We start from the raw sequence: 17,627 nt of genomic DNA, 5'->3' as shown, positions 1-17,627 counted from the left end.
GCACGAATTGATCACCTGTTGCTCAATCAAATATACGAAATAACGTTGTTAAAATTACGATTTATTCCTATATTATATTCGTTTTCGCCGCCGGTTGAGGTAGAGCAAATATTTGCTGCCGATGGCAAATGCAGTTGCGGTTCGGCAACGCGCAAATTTTGTGGAAATACACGTTACGAAGCGCTAAGGCCGCTCACAGAATCGTCGGAGCGGGAAAAGTCAACAAAATCCCAAAGAAGCGCTCGCCGCACCATACGCTTCTAAAAGAGTGCCGCCTGTGCCGCCGAGTAGTCCTTTATATATAACTTTGACCCTCTAAGAAAACAATTCCTTTATCGCCTATACGTAAGCGTCTCCTCGTAAAACGAGGGTGCCAAAGAGATCAGTCAGAACCTTTTTTCATGACCAGCCCTTCACTGAAAGCCGTTCTCGAACAAGAGAAAGCGCAGTATCTTCTTTTCTCCCTTTTCGTATGCCTTGAAATCTTACGATCGCGAGAGTGATGTCGAAAGTAACGATAAAAGGATCCTCCACGTACGGGCGAAAAAAGGGATGGAAGTAAAACGAGTTATTTGAAACCGATCATTCTATTGATTTCTCTCCATTATGTTTCACTCGAACGACGCGAAACGCGGGCCCGCGCTGGATGATACGATAAGACGGAAGATGGAGGATGCGAGGGTGAGCGCGCAGAATGGGACAAATCGTTACAATGCCTCAACGTTCTTCATACATCCGCCTTCGAATTGAAGTAATCCCGGTATCACAACGGCGATAGTTGATATTCTATATTCCATTACCGAAATTTTTTTATCAATACTTTAATTATTTTGATCAAATAAATTGCTCGCAACGGCATCAACCTAAAGCGATTTTATATCAAATTAATAAAGTTACTTTACTAACTTTACGTTACTTTGTCTTTTATAGTAATGTACATTAATCAAAAAGTTAAAGATCCATTCCGTCGCGCGGAAATTAAGCGGCAAATGTCGCCAGTAGAGAACGTCATTATAGAGTCAGACATTAACATGATAAAGAATGTAGCTGAATTTGTCTTTAATCACTTTACGGTTCTACTACTTTACGGTACACTCGATATATTTTTCGTCATCTCGCTACAAAGTTAACAAAGTAAATACACAGTCTGTAACTTAATCTTGTGTCCTGTGTCTTGTCGGGCCAAGAATCTCTGAAAAGAAAAATCTCTTCTCGCGTGAAACTGTGATCTTACGATCGCGTTGCGGCGAACATAAATCTAAATGTAACGGTAAAAGACTCGATGTGCGAATAGAGATAAAGGGAGGGAGAGAGAGAAAGAAACAGTGCAAAGCGCCGTAAAAGGAAATTGTAAAAAAGAAGGCGTTCATCCCCGACAATAACTCGTCCACGTGCGCTCGGTCCATCATATTCGCGCTTTTACGCGCGCGCATTTGCGTGCATAGTCAAGTGGCGTGCACAGCGAGAAATCGCAAATAAAGAAGGAAAACCAGGAATGGAAGAACGCCGTAAAGAGGACGAGAAGCCGGGAAGAAAGACAAATTCCCACAAAAATCACGTCTTCCACGAAAAAGGCGACAGCGACGGTCGTCGTCTTCGTTATCGTTGTCGTTGTCGTTGTCGTCGCCGTTGTCGTCGTCATCGTCGTAGTCGTGTTCGTTCTCTGGTTGTACAATAGTCGTCGCGCGACCTCGGACACGAGGAAGGCGCGGCGGCCGGATCGCCAGGCGGGGACAATAGCTTTGCCGACGACTTTGTTGTCGTTGCGACGCGGTCGACGTCGGGTGCTTGTATTGTTTGTTGTCGCCGGTGGAAAAGCGCACGGAGGAAAGAGGATATAGCGGGAGGAAAAGGTGGGACAGGAGAGGGTGGAAATGGCTGCGGGGGGCCACACGGAAAGTCTGCAGGCGATTTCTATTGTCGGCCGCGAAGCGCTCTCTCGGCCGCCGATATAATTGGCGCAGCCGCGCGTCGGATAACTCGGACGATAACGAGGACAAAGAAGCGGCGCCGCGGAAGAAGACAATGGGGAGAGGAAGACCCTGAGAAAATCCTGGAGGTTGTCGAGCATTGGACTACCGCTCTCCCCCTATCGGCCTCTCTCGCGCGTTAATAGCACGCGAATCCCGTTGAATTTGACAGATCCTGCTGAGAAAATGAAAGAAAGAAAGAGCGACGCGACTTGTATAATAGCTTCGAGTTCCTTAATGCACAATAGTTGCGACTATGGTAACAAATAGTCGGTAAATTGCTTGACCCATTTACGATGATTTCACGTCTGCGCAATATACACAAAAGGAGAGTCCAACAATCTCTCGATTAGATCATACATCTCGCATGCGTCTTTGTTAACTTGAATGTTTTCGATACATATATGGTAATGTACATGATGACATCGATGCTGTCGTGATCTGTGCTAAAAAAGCGATGTAGCTAAATGTCCTCATTACGTTGAAGCAAATAAATTATGTAATGTGGTAATTAAATTCTCCTCTCTGTTCATGTTAAAAGTAGAACTGTTAATTTGACAGATAAAATAAGCTATTAATTTATGCACTTATCTCGATTTGACTCGAAATTTCCAACAAAATCAAATTGCGCTAAAGAATTTTTAATTTATCTCTCTATAGATATTTATTATCTCTTTCGATAAATGTAGATTCGAAAATGGGAGAAATTGATTTAATGTATAATAACGCCGGCGGTGTTGGAAATAAAAAGTTTGACGAAGTAAAATGAAAAATATTTTTAAAACAACGTAAATTTGAAAATATTTTTAAGCAAGAAAAAGCCCATTTATGTGCTGGTTTTAGTTCAAATGATTATTGAACGAAAATCTTCCTATAAGAGAAATTAAATGGACAAATGGAAGATAATGATGAAACAATTAAGAGACATTTATTTTTCTTTTATCCGCAATCTAACATCTAACCGAACACCGACTGCTCGGATAACGTCAACTAAAGACGGTATCAATGTTACAAAAGAAAAACAAAAGATAGAAAAGACACAAAGCGACTGGATGCGCAATTGTGCCAATCTTCAAATATATCTTTACGTTCGTGTGAACGACTAGCTTACCAAGCTCCAACAGGTTCATTGGTTTAAAATATATTCGCGAATAGAGACGAGTAGATCAGAATACGCGAAAGTACTTGCCGACCATTAACTTCATCCGCGAGTTCCGATTGCTCTTGTAATTGACGAGACTGTGAAAGATGGACTTTCTAAGAGCCACCCCGAGGCGTCGATGGTAATTGCAGTTTGATCGCGCTCTTACGGCGAACTTTCACCCAGTTTGTGGGCCTTGTAATAAGTCTCAAGTTCGCTTACCAGTAACTTTAACCTCAGATAGTTAAATTTCTAAAAAATTATAGAGCCGTCTTCTCTTTATAAATTATAATTCAAATGTTGTGAAATGGAAAACCTTGTATTAAATCTTTGCGTTATTTAAATCTTAATTTATTAATGACGATGCATAATAAAAAGCATTATCGCTGTGAAAAATTTAACTTTAAATATAAAATAAAAATATGTATAAAATAATCCGAGAAAAGAGTTCACTAATTTTGGAAATATAAGATTAATAATTAGAGAAAATGCCATTTTTAGTCGGGCTGAATTTTAGTAGCCTAACAGTAATATTTCTGTATTAAGAATAATATTTCTGTTCAGAAATATTAAGATTCGGGTTAACTGAAAATAACATATTCTCTAATTAATTATAAGATTCATATTAGTCCTGCTTTGCTTAAATATAAGACTCCCCTTTATGAATGATATAGTGATTTGTCTAAAATATAATTGTATCATATATTATATCTTCTCTATTAGATTTTCAATTTCATTTTTTGTAAAATAAATTCTACGTCTGCTTCAAATAACCAGTATATCGAGAGGTTATTAAATTGGTTCAGGTAAATTGTCTTCATTTCTGTCGTACGAGCTTCCGTCGAAACGGAAGCAGGACAATCGCGAGAGTTGTTCTGAACTTCGTACGCCGCGTCGCCAACTTAGATTTAACTACGAGTTCACCCCAAGGATTAATGTAGCGCCGTCGTAATTACATGAAGAACGGGAGCGATGTGGGTCGGATCACGTGTACCTCGAAACAGGTCGAATTAATCTTCTTACTCGCCCTGAGGCTGAACTTCACGCACGACTTGCGCATCGTGCCTTTGACGCGCTCAATCTCTATCGAACATATCTTTTAATTAGGTATCGATTAGACCCGTGGCGAACGCCACGGCCTATTAAAAGCCATGAAGATTCAAACATCATCGTGGATACCGTTTTATAAATATTGCTTCGTCTTTCTCAAAATATAATGTTTTTCTCGGATGTCTATTTAACTGATCTGTGCAAATATTCATTCGTTTTAAATAGATCGATGTATTTTTCTCTTACTATTAAAAAAAAAACAAGTTTGCGAAGAGAATTGAGAACTAAATAGTGAATTAAAAATCTTCTGCGAGATATTTATTCCAATTACGCAACATCCAAAAAACGCAGCTGCCAAACGAGAATCGCGTGATTTATTTGATCCTTTTTGGCGGATCCTTTCAAAAGATCTTCGCGCGGTATATTGAATTCTGTGATTCCATTCCTGATTGCATCGGCATTCCGGCGCATCTATCCATATCAGCGGGCTGCCTTCCGAGGGACGGAAGATCTGTTTTCCGCGATGGGAAATGGGAACGGCGTGGCCGACCAGTTCCAGTGGCTTTTGCTAACTTTCGATCCCGCGAGACCGGTCGCCGGATGCCCGTCTACGATCCACAGAGAGCTATCCGGATCTACTCTACGACACGTCCGATATATAATTGACGAGCCACGAAGTTTGCCTCGTATCAATGTAAAAGACGTGTACACATCGAATATTTTGACGTTCTCGCTACGCGCGATATTTTCGACTAAATGTTATCTCCTATAAATAATCCACGTATGTGTATACTCGTCCCGCTATATATCATTATTTGATTATTCTGATGTCTAAGAAGATCATACATCTTGTAGATGAATAACGGATGAAGCAGTCAAAATTTTTTGATCGATTATACTCAGTGTGCGCGAACACGTCTGCATCACGTATAAAAGCTCAAACAACTACAATTAAGCTTATGTGAGCATATAAGAGCATATAATATAAACTCGCTGAACTCGCGCTTTATTTTAAAATATTAAAAATCATGTTCACCTTGCTCTCAGGGAAAATTAATGCAGCGATCTTGCAAAGTAAGTTCATGAAAGTACAACGGCTTCAACTAATAATATGTGCTTACTCAAATTTTAATAACACGTGCTTATCCAAATTTTCAGATTATTTCACTTAAGAAATATTGTATTTATTTTAAATTGTATTACGGATACGTTGTCTTGCTACGATTACCATATATTCGCTCTTCAGCGAACTTTCTTAAAAGATGCATCAACTCTCGTCTTTCTCTCTGTATATATAACATTATCAGCGCTTCTTACCGCATAATGTGCTATTTCAGACTTTTAAGCGTGATATTTAATAACTAAAGACATCATCTTTTTTGTGATTACAGCGGAAAATCTACCGATGGGTTTCCCAATGATCACTCAAGCGCCGACGACGAAGGTAGTCGAGATGGGCCACAACGCGGTCCTTCTTTGCACCGCAGTTGGATCCCCGACGCCTATCATCTCCTGGGTGCGAGATATGCTGCCTATCGACACGTCAAATCCACGATACACGGTTCTGGATTCCGGTAAGTAACCACCGCCTGTCAATCACTGCGATCGGGGCCTTTATATCGTCGCTCGTTCGTCGAGACGTCGTCGTTGCGCGACGCATGTCCCCGAAGGCTCGAACCGGTTTTAGAACGCGGCCTTATTGCAAAAAGTACCGCCGCGTGAAATGAACGACATTATCGCGGCGAGCAACGAACGTTGCACTTTATTCACGAGACGGGAAGTAGGCCGATAAAGGAGGAAGGGTGCGCGAGGGGTGGAGAGAAATATGGGCTACGTGAGCGACCGAACGATGACAAAGGCTATGAAAGATAGAAAGATTAAGGGTGTTTGGCGGGTACACAGGTAGGGTAACAATGGGGGCGCCCCATCGGCGGCGCGCGACCAGTGGCGCATGTCATATCTCGTTGAGTGCCCGGGTGCGTAAGTCACTGTCAACTCGCGGCGGCGTTGATCGAGTGGTCACGCGATACGCGAACATCCAGCACATCCATCTCGTTTGCCGAGAGCACACCTGGTTCCCCCCTCCCACCCCTCAACTCACTCGCACTCACCGAAGCGCATTTCGTACCCGATCATACGCGCGTTTCATAACCGGCCGGCTGCCGTAAACCGTACTCGCACTACTTCGTCCGGCGCGCTTGTACCACGTTCAACGATCCGACTTGGCGATCCGTTCGGCAGTACATCGTCTTTCGATTTTCACGACGGCACCGATAAAAAGTTCGTAAAAGTTTCACCAGATATCATATTCACGCGAATGAATATCTTTGATGACGATCTCACTTCGTGTCGCATTTTGAGTGATATGACTGCGAGGAGTACGATAATAATCATCGGTAATAATCAAACATATTACGAAATGAGAGAATCGGCTTATGTAGATATTATTGACGTTACATTTCTTCGTTATTTATAATTCAGAAAAAACAGTCGGAAGTACATTGCGTGTCTGACCGCGCGTCGTTATGACTACTGTCGCATGTGACATGTACACGCACTACTTTAAAGATCTACGGATGAACATTAATCTACGATCTTGCTAGTGTAAACGTTAAATGTTAAAGAACTCTTTGTAAGCACAACCTCATGACAATTTACTATAAATGTCCATTTGCGTTTTGATAAAAATTCTTGATTACGATCTACCTAAATACAATATTGTAAACACAGTATTAATTAAAAAATGATATTTGTCTGACTCGTGAACGTGACTACTGGCGTTTTAAAAACATGGTCGTACTACTTTTATCCACAATCTATGCGTAAGACTTCGAAATGGGTGCCACGTAATCTCACAGCAATCTGTCATCAATTCTTGATAAAATATCTTGATTGCGATATAAATTCGACTTAAATCGCGTATCTGAAAAACCTACCTCTTATCGCAACCTACTTCTCGCATATTTTTCTTCGTTTAATTAAGTAGCGAGAAGGTTCTCGATCATCACATCATTGTTAAGCGGAAACTCCTTGCGAAATATATTAACAATATCCCTCGGAAAAAGTCGAGACGGGGCGATAAGGTAAGGCGAACAAATAATTTTCTGCACGCGTTGCGGAGTTTCGTTAAAGCGCGATGCTTCTCATTATCTTTACCTTAGCCGCTTGTACAAGCCCCAGCGTGCCTTCATGCGCGTATACGCACGTATATGCGAATGCGTTTGTATAACGCTCACTTTGTTTTTATCGTACGACGACGGTATCATTATCGAGCAACACGTCACGTAATATCGGCGTGCACTTTCCCGGGCTATCTTTACGGTGCCCGCCGCAGTTTGCCGCGACGTGAAAAGTGTACATTAGATGCGGCAAAACCGCCGCTGTATGCGGAACGCGTATATACACGCAACACACACGCAACATGACACGGCGTGCACGTGTCTCTCGCGCACACAGTGGCGCGCGTGTGCGCGTTATGTATTATGGATACGTTTGCATACCCTACTGACGGCATCCGCATTGCATCTCGGGGGCCGTGTACGAACGAAGCGTCGATATACGGGCGTATGCGCGCGATGCGGCAATCTTGCTAGAAATTGCCATAAAGAAACGCTACAGAGGAGGAAATTCGTCGGGCAAGATGCATTCGTCCGGAAACTCGATCCGCGCCGCGCAACCTGGCACGCGTGCCGGTCCACCGCTGATAAAGTTGGTTCTGAAAATCGCGGGACGATCGACAATGGGAATCTAAATGAGATCCACCCGGAATGAGTCGGCCCGATTCCTATCCCGGTCGTTTCCACGATCGATAGCCGCGATAATGAAGTATGCCGGACGTTTATGTAAATTCGTGCGGCATCGAGGCGGGCCGTTACGCGGCTATTATTATTGTAATTAGATGGGAGGAATAACGGCGTGTATTTTCAGTGTTTTTTTGCATCGTGAAGGAAAGTTTGCCTATTATCGTAGTTACGATTGGAACGGCGATATTATCCTTAACGATGACAACGGTACGTTGATAATAAATTTATTTAAAATACAGTGTAAGAATTCCCGAATGTCATTAACAGTTTCTATTACTGCTTATGTTCGTAATATCGAGATAACAAAGCTGAGAATATTTAAATAAGAACAAAGTGAATTTCTGTAATTTAGTTAGATATCTCACGCGCTAATTGCAACATTATATAATAAATAGTGTCTAAATTACGTTCATAGTGGCTAAAATGATTTTCATACGTTAATACTCATACGTTAATCACACGATGCATTCAATTACGTCGCTCAGCATGTGCAAATTAAATTTGTCGACGCGAGCTGTACGATGACGCCATTTGTCACCGCGTAACTTTTTATCGAATGGAAATAACGGTGCCATTGTCTGCCATAAGATCGAGTTAAGTGTAATTTAACGGAGAAGGGTTGATAACCCCTGCGCGGATGAGGGAGGCGACCCCCGGAGTCGCATCAGTCACTCGCTCGCACTCTTAACGTTATTCGCGTGTCTTCGCGACTTCGTGTGAAGACCTGAGTCGATAGCGTGCACCCGCGGTACGCTGCCGCCGCCGTCGCGTTATACGCACATCCCATAAAATATACGCCTTAATGTATCGCAAAAAGTACATCACAAGTCGATGTACTTTCTGGATATAGCGGCGCACCAAGTTCCGCGCGAGAGAAATGGATGGACGAGAAATAAGGAGGAAGGTGGATGCGCGTCGGGGGGAAAGAAAAGGTACGGCGAGAACGAGGGCTGCGGGCCGCGGGTGGGCGAGAAGGAGAACTGACGGTGCCGACCGGGGCGAAACGAGAGTTTTCATAAATTCCATCCTCGCGCTGACAAGCATTTTTCTCGTAAATCTTACCTGTCCTCGAACTCGTTAAGCGAAAGCTCGCTCGAAAATTGTACGCGCGCGCGCGTCGTTCGTATCTATCGCACGAAACTGTTAACGCGTTTGCGGAACGCCACGCGATAGATTGCCCGCGTTCGGGAATTTTTTTTAGGGGACTGATGATGCATTCTTGACAGAGTTTTTCATCGTTCTGCTATGTTTTATCTCGAAACAAGAACTGGATGCCGCCAAATATCAGAGAGCGACGACGCCAAAAATAACATACGCCATCGATCGATGCACTCGATGCATCGTGTTTTCCCGGAATAAAATACAAACTTCTCGATATATGGATTTTCCAAAGCCTATCCCGTAATTAAAGAAAAGAAACAAAGTATTATGAGCAAAAAGCTGGAGCTTTTTTTTATTTGAGCGTAAATAAAGTGTACATCTATAAGAATTTTTCATTAAAAAAAAATGCTCTGAACATATTTCTTCCAAATACTGCAAAATAAATACTATAAAATATTATATCTCTAATAATCTCCTAAAAGTTCTAAAAGTTTTTATTATATTAAAAAATATAAAATATATAAATACATTTTATGCACTTTAGTGTATTTAATTGCTCATATAAACCATCATATAAACCATCCTGGAAAAATTTATATAGTAACGATATATGATTAACAGCTTTGTTTTGTCACATAACAAAACACCGAGCGTCACAGTATCTCCATATTTAGATGTATTAATGTATTTTATTCCGTTTATTTAACAAGTGTAACCGCGCGTGCAAATTTCTGCCGGAGGAAAGACACAAGTTCAGCACGGAGAAAGTGTAAAAGGCGGTGGATATTTTACAAAGACTTGTGATAGGCGTTTTTCTCGCGGGGTTCATCCGCTCTCGCAACGGTTGTATAGAATTATGCGAAAATTGCGTGTGCATATGTATTATTCAAATCTCGCAGATTAAATTTACTAGGCGTTTCGCCTCGCGTTGTCAGCGAAAATTAAGCCATTGCTAAAATTTTAACTCGCCGCGGACTCTCCCGTGCGCGCGCGTCCGTGCCCCAGATACTCGGTACATGCCATTGTTTGCGTTAATTTACGGGAATAGCTACATTCGCGATGTACATTAACGATATCAAAGCGTCCTTACTTGTCATAGAACAGCGCTTGAGACTACGGAACTACCTCCTCACATTTTCATTGCGCGCGATTAAATTCCGCAAGATCTTCGCATTTGGTGAATTGACATGTCATTTAAAAATAGTAAAAACACAACCGCGCTTTCCCAGAACATGTTACATTATATGTAATAGTGACAATTAATTTTTTTCTGAGTGATTAACGCGGGCTATATTGAGTTATATTAAGTCCTGTTATAAAAAGTTATAAAAGTACTTTCAAATTTACGGATGTTAAATAAATTTTGAACACATTTCTTAAATCTCTTAGCTTTATGTTAAATTATTAATAAGCATAGGCTGCAAAACAAGTGTCAGCCTGTTATATGGAATATAATTATATTACGATATATATGAAAACTATGTAAAAAGTATATAAGTAGTGCAGAATTCTAAAATTTGATGAAGAATCAAGAATTTTGCATGGACACGCGAGGTTCGCTCCGCGAGCAACATGTGAGCAACATATTAAGCACACGCTAAGCTCGCGCCGATAAGTCACGCTTATTCTCTCGGAGAACTCTGGCGCGCGATTACGCGACGGCAAATTTAATTAGATACGCGGGCGCATAAGTTAAAGCAGTTTAACGTTTCATTTAACCTTCAGCGGGGCGTCTTGCTGAAAGGTGGTTTGGCTCGGCGCGGCCCTTGAGGAAATCTCTCTTTCTCACGGCTACCGGCTGCTCGCGCGGCGTCGCGCGTCGTCTCGTAGGAGCGTAACGACGCGGGCAAAACTTAACACGGCGAATCGTTAAATTATATTTTGCAATTCTCCGCTCATAAAGCGAACGAAGTGATGGTGCGCGACGGAGATGAGGTAAAAGCGGAAAGCGTCGGTTAGCGCTTCGTCAACACTCGTAAAATTCTCCGCGTTAAAGCCCTCGGAGCTTGATGAACGAGCGCCGAACTTCGGAACAAGCGACGTAATATAGTAGCGCGACTTAACGGTGCCCTAACGGAAGATACCGCGTCGCGACGGGATGATCGCGGGTGTCAGATTGTCTCGGAGATTAGAGAAGAGCAAGAAGATAGGAAAGAAGAAGAAGATTAGACTCTTTTACGCTCTCAGAACAACTGCGATGAAATCATCGCGATAATAAATTGGAAGAAGTACTATAGAGAGATAATAATCGTTCAAAAGGAAATAAGAGATTTCATATAAATATCTCAATTTAATGTATATAAAAGTCGGTATCAACTTTATATGATTAAATCGTTAATTCTTATGATGGGTCTTTATTTATATTTCATGTCTTTTTGATTTATACACCTATTACCATACGTACATCATTAAAGAAGCTATCACGAAGCCCGAAGAAAAAAAGGTCGAGATAATCGAGATCAACTTTTTCTCGGCAGGCAGTCCCTTAAATGATTACTGCCGCGATACAACGAGATCCGCTTAATTTTTTATCACATGGGTTTCATTTTTAACTCTTCAATGTTTGCCGAATCATAACATATTTTTATGACTGCGCACTGTTTTTATAACCACAACACTCTTAATTATTGTGTCTGAAGTAAACCGAGCGCGAGTCGAATTAACGCGAATCTCGCGTTTCATCGAAGGGAACGGCACAGGAGGAGATGCACGTGCTTTTTGTGTAAACATCGTAACGGTCTACGCGACAAAATTTCTCTAACCCATTAGTCTGAGTTAATAACGAAGAGAAACCAAGTTTGACATAAACAACACGATGAGCACAATACTCTTATTATACGCTTCATTTTTCTGCTCTCTTGTTCATTGCCTCGTCTATTTTACATTTGATAACTGTCCGCTGATTGCTATCTTTTTCACGATTTTGATATTTTAGAATTCGCTCTATCATCTTTCGGAAGTTAATTTATGTGTCCTCCCAACGCGCGCGGTAATTACAGTTTCGGGATTATTGCGAATGTTACAATTATCCTGTGCTACAGGCGTTTACAAACTCCTCATATTGCAGTTCATTACCTTTGATATCGTAGTATCGATTAACACAGCCGCGTCACACGCACCTCGACGTAGCACAATGGCCAACGGTATTGTTAAATCGACTTGCGCGATCCACCACTGAAATCTACACCATAAACAGCTCGATATCGATTCCTGTGAGGCATGTCTCTTGGTGTTCGCAAAATTTGCGCAGCGGAGCCGTCGACGAGCTGCAAGCAACGAAGTTCGAAATAAGCTCCGGGATAGAATGAGCATTTCGAGTTTAACACTTATGCTGAAATTCCCGAACGTGCTCCTTCTCAGTCCAGTTTCTTAACCCCGCCATGCATCCCTTTTCCCTTCGCGCTCGACCGTAGCGAAACGGGCGCGTCCTCCACCTTTTCCACTAGCGTCTTTTCCATCGTCGCCGTGACTCCCCCAGAGAAGCTCTCCCGGGCCCATTAGACCACCCTTTACCCAGGGGGTTGACTTATGACACCGGCTACCCAGAGGGAGCTTGAGTGAGTTACTCTCTTTTCGCGGTGGGAGGAACCCAATGGTTGAGGGAGAGAACGGGCAAGAACGAGGAAGGATAAAGGAAAAAGGGCGACGTTACCCGATATATACCCTCAGAGAGAAGCGGATCCTCTCTCCGTTGTTTTTCGCTGTACAAAGACGCAAGGCGAGACGCGAGGGAGAGGAGAACGTTCGTTATCTTAAACGACGCTTCGTCAAAAGATCGAGTATAGTACGAGTTCTCCTCGTGCAGCGACAGCGCGGGAGGGGGGAAGGAGGGTTCGACAGGATTCTGATCGCGGAAACAACAACGTTCAAACAAAGCTGGAACGGCGCCAAGAAATCGCAATTGCATGCGATAGGAAACTCGCGCGAGCGAACGAGCACCGTCGCCGCCTTTCCACTTTAATTAATCCGGATAGGCAGAGGTCGGCGCTAACCCCTAAATAACCGGCGCAAACTCGTTTCGTCGCTGTTATTCCGGCAAGGGCGGCTCCGCTGTCTAATATATATAGCTGCACCCCGACGATCATCCCCAAAGCATTTCTCGCTGCGACCCCTCCGTGCCCGCATAATGCTACCGATTGTCCTTATATTAGCACAACGCGTCGCTTTCGACGGTAATTTCCCATCTGTGCCTTTGATTCCGGATCGAATTCAGGCCGCGCTTACAATCGAGCTATGCCACTGGAAACTGTCTCTTGACGCAATCAAGAACCAGCATTGACGTACGTCGATGTAGTTACGATTTCGCAAGCTGGGCATAGGGGTCCGAGAAAACAAGAGAGCCTCTTTTTCGTTTCTTTCTTTTTTTGTGTGTAAAATGTAAGTAAATCGGGATAATTCTAAAAATTGAAATTTATTTGGAAAATATGCAAAAAATTGCTCTCGTGATTTCTCTTCGTATCTAATTTCTAAATGTGTACTCATGACTACCGAATTTCTAAATAAAGAACAAGTTTTTAAAGAAAGTTTAACTTCCAATTTTTTATCAAATTTTTTACGTGGAAAGTTTTTGACCGCACTCGACCTATAAGAGAAAAATCGAAAATACTCGCGACTATTTTCTGAATCACTTTTAATGATCGAAAACTATATATAAATCGCAAAATCGGAGATGTAAACTTTAATAACGAAATTCCGCGTTGAATACACACGTCGAGATTAAAAAGTGTCGCGGCAATGTGCACGATGGACGCATCGTAGGTATACGACTATACGCAGCGTACACTTCGGAATGCTTTCGGTGTGTAAACATATTTCCTATTTGTATTCTATCCGGATGGAATCCTGTATTCACCGAGTCGTGCGCGGCGAGCTCATCCCCGTTTCATCCTTCGATTCCACCTCGCGACGCATGTTATCCAGAAATGGAGGATGAGGCGAAGAGACAGAGTGAGACGACTTGCACACTTCATGTATTCGTGTCGTACGTGCATACGTATACGCATCGGGGATATGTGTGCACACTTGCGTATGTACGCATATATGCGTCGCATTTGCTCCCGTAATATTAAATGTAAGAGAGGACATTTCAATATTGGTCTGCAAACACACAAATAGCAGCCGTATACGTTCTTCCGCCTGCATCGTGTGCACACATGCCCGTGCCGCTGCATATCCCTACGCAATCGTCCGGGATCTCGCGGAAAGGCCCGAGAAAAATGCTGTCGCCGCGCCTACTGACAGGCGGAATGTGTCGCCCGAAGCTTTCGCGAGATACGAACACGATTTTCCAAAGCGTAAAGAAAATTCGACACTTCTCCCGTACATCCGTCGATCGCGCGTAGCTTCATCTGGATTGAATCAGTCGATTGGAAAGCAACGTAAAAGGACACTTTGTATCTCGCACTCATTTCATTTGTTATCTGCCTTCGCACTTTGATCTTAATATATGCGTGTTTCACATGTTGTGCATTTTATAAAACAAAATTTGTGATTTAATTAATACCGTACAGTTCTTTCCTTAAAACATGTAGTTATATAAAAACAAATTATAAAATAGAGATTTAACATAGGATTGTGTTAGATTCACAATTTATATAGCAGATTCTATCCTTTTTCTCTTTCACGATTAAAAAGCGGGAAATTACAAGCGGGATATGCATTTAATAGCTTACTTATCTCGAGCCTTTACTTGGCCGTCGATGACAGATTTCTCAATGAGTTTTAAACCGATTTTTCTTCGTCAAAAATCTGCTTGCTTTGCGTATCAAAGTTCGTGAAAGTCGTTAATTGTCATATACTAGGAATATCGATCAACCTAGCGCGAGAGGGCCGTTGTTATTCACCTATTATTTTTATTCAGCCGTGTATCTCGTTGCATATCCCGTGGATGTAAAAACAAAATGCATCAGCAACAACTATATTTAATAAAAACAAGACATTATACTATCACCGAAATAAAACATGGAAATAGAAGCAGTTTTCGTAATTTTATATACGGGAGATACGATATTAAAAATTGCGCTTGAATCGATGCAATCCATCTCTTGTATTCCCTGTGCATCATAAAAATACGGCCTGAACTTAAACATTTACGCATTTATATTGCATCGATTTTCAAGATAGAAAAGCACCGTGAAAATTTTCTCAAAATACACAATTTTTTGTTTTAACAAGAAGGAGAGAAAGAGAGAGATGTGATAGTTATTATCTTTAATAACTTTAAGGACGCAAATCAAATTTGAGAAAACGATGTGAGATGTGCATGCGATTACAAATTGACGCGATATATTTATCGTAGTCTCAAGTCTTAAATTATACCACTTTTAAAAGCACGAAAAGTCAAATACACGTAAATATCTAGTTTCGAAGAACGAATCATTTTTCACTGGAAAATTTTACGGCGGAAAGATAGAGATATCGCATTATCTATTCTACTACCCATTTAAAATATACCTGACTTCGACTACCCGATCGATACAGTAAACTGGGATTATGAAAAGTTGAACAGGGTATTATGCCGATGGCTTTTAACGCAAATGTCTCTTCATGTTCTCTCTAACGTTGTATGTGCCGATCATTGCAGTTAAAGCGGCTATGTGCTGATTATTTAACATTTATAAGGAACAAGTTCACACGGTGCATTACCGTCATCTTGAGAACCGGGTCCCACATGTTCAAGATCTAATTGTTCATCATCGCATCCCTCTTCGCAGCCTCTATGAATATTTTAAGTGGCTATTACGCAATACGCCGTAAAAATGTCATCGTTAAATCAATGATAATTCGCGTTTACTTGTTAATTCTACATTGTTCTTTACGTTTCACACGTATACGCGATAAAATGAGAAGTTACGACACCAACCAGACAATGGGACATTAAAACGAACGTTAGTAAAACCCGTAAGATGGAGAGAAAAAGACGTTAATTATTTTTAATATTGATGTGCACGCGTTAAAGAACCTTCCCGTCATAATTAAATTCCAACAACATGCGCACACGATAGTAATTATTAGAAATATTAAATTAAACTATAGACAAATAGTAAAACATTAACATTCCAATTTCTTAAAGAAGTAAGAATTTTACTTTTTAAAAATAATTTACAATCAAGCATCAACTTCAAAGAAATTATGAATAGTTAAATCTCAGCAGAGGCTGAAACGTAATGAAATTATATATTTCCCGAGTTGAAAAATAAATTTCAATAGGCGTGCGGAAGCTCGTTTAGGAGTTTGTAGAGGGAAATGCTTGATACTAAGTTCAAATGAAAATTAATTAGGGAAGAAAAAAACTTTAATTAACAGTATAACAGCACGACAAATTCCAATTGTATATTCCACTGTGAATTTAACGAAATTAAATTAATAACTTTAAATATAAAAATTGTGAAGCATCTAGAAATCGTGTGATATATTCTTCACATATTTGCTGTTCGCATGAAGGGCAATTTTCCGGATAGCGGATAGATAATGTGTTAGGCCCATACTCTTCGCCGGGTATAACTTTTTCGCGTCGGTGCGCTAACAATGCGCACGTGATTCCATCGGGATAACAATACGACCGTGCGCGCGCGTTCCTTCCTGGTCGGCTTACGGGAAATTGTAGATGAGGCACGATTACGTATTCCGATCGTACGCGATATCAGTCCGCCTCGCTTCTCACTCGTGATGGAGTGTTCTCTACCCTCGACCCTTACTCTCTCTTCCGTTTCTTTCTCGTCTATCTACCAAATACTTTACCGAATTCTATCCTAGGCGAGTTCTTTCCTTACCAGGACTATCTCGATAAATCGCAGTGCGAAGTTAAAACGCTCACATTCTATTCTTATTACACGTATAAAATAAATTTTATGTTAATAAGATTTAGATGTTACAATTCTAAGTTACAGTTAATACCGTAAAATTTTGCCTAAACTAGAATGCAACGATAGAAAACTGTTCTTTAAATGTATCAATTGATCGATATTAATTAGCAAAATCAAAAATTTAATAGAAGATGTAGAAGAAAGCTTGAAAATGAATAATTAAGATGAGTCATTGAGAAATAGCTATATATTAATTAAGGATTAACATTTCTAATTAAGAGCGCGAGACAAACTTCCATTTTAATTACGTCACTGCCCGTCTCCATCATCTCTTTCCTCCACGATCAATCAGAGTCAAGATCATAATGCGCTTGCCGAAAACCGCCACGTATGGCACGTGAACCTACTCGGGCGGATAACAAATTCCGAAATCGGCAGCCGGCGAAAATTCGGCGGCCTGCGAAATTAACAACCGCGCCGGGTCACGCCGATAATTACGGGCTCCGTTTTAACCCGGGGGCCATAATAACCAAACGGAACCCTTTAACCGTTTCGCGCACATGTTTCGTTCGTTCGTTTGTTCGCTCGCAAGGGAAACAACGCACCGATCCGCACACGATATTTGTCTTCCGGGAGGAAAAAATATTCAGAGTTTACCGGGAATTTCGAGGTAAACCAATCCGCTCGTTCGTGTAGCGCGTTTTCGTTCTCGATGCAGCCTATCGCGATTCATATACGACCGTCAGATAGAATAATA

General features: G+C 41.5%; 1 protein-coding gene and 1 long non-coding RNA gene across 9 annotated transcripts in view; one reads left to right on the top strand and one right to left on the bottom strand.

Moving 5' to 3' along the window:
* Lar (tyrosine-protein phosphatase Lar) overlaps positions 1 to 17,627 on the top strand; it is a 380,644-nt gene that overhangs the window by 337,019 nt on the left and 25,998 nt on the right. For all 8 annotated transcript variants that reach the window (XM_071795665.1, XM_071795666.1, XM_071795669.1 and 5 more), the window contains one exon: positions 5,553 to 5,735. In XM_071795665.1, the coding sequence (XP_071651766.1) occupies positions 5,553 to 5,735 (183 nt within the window). The remainder of the gene's footprint in view (positions 1 to 5,552; positions 5,736 to 17,627) is intronic.
* The window catches only part of LOC139823292 (uncharacterized), a 132,445-nt gene that overhangs the window by 99,553 nt on the left and 15,265 nt on the right, over positions 1 to 17,627 (bottom strand). The window lies entirely within an intron of this gene.

Source organism: Temnothorax longispinosus, chromosome 12 (assembly GCF_030848805.1).
Source record: "Temnothorax longispinosus isolate EJ_2023e chromosome 12, Tlon_JGU_v1, whole genome shotgun sequence".
In the NCBI taxonomy this organism is placed as follows: Eukaryota; Metazoa; Arthropoda; class Insecta; order Hymenoptera; family Formicidae; genus Temnothorax; species Temnothorax longispinosus.
This window is presented reverse-complemented; position numbering and strand designations above follow the sequence as displayed.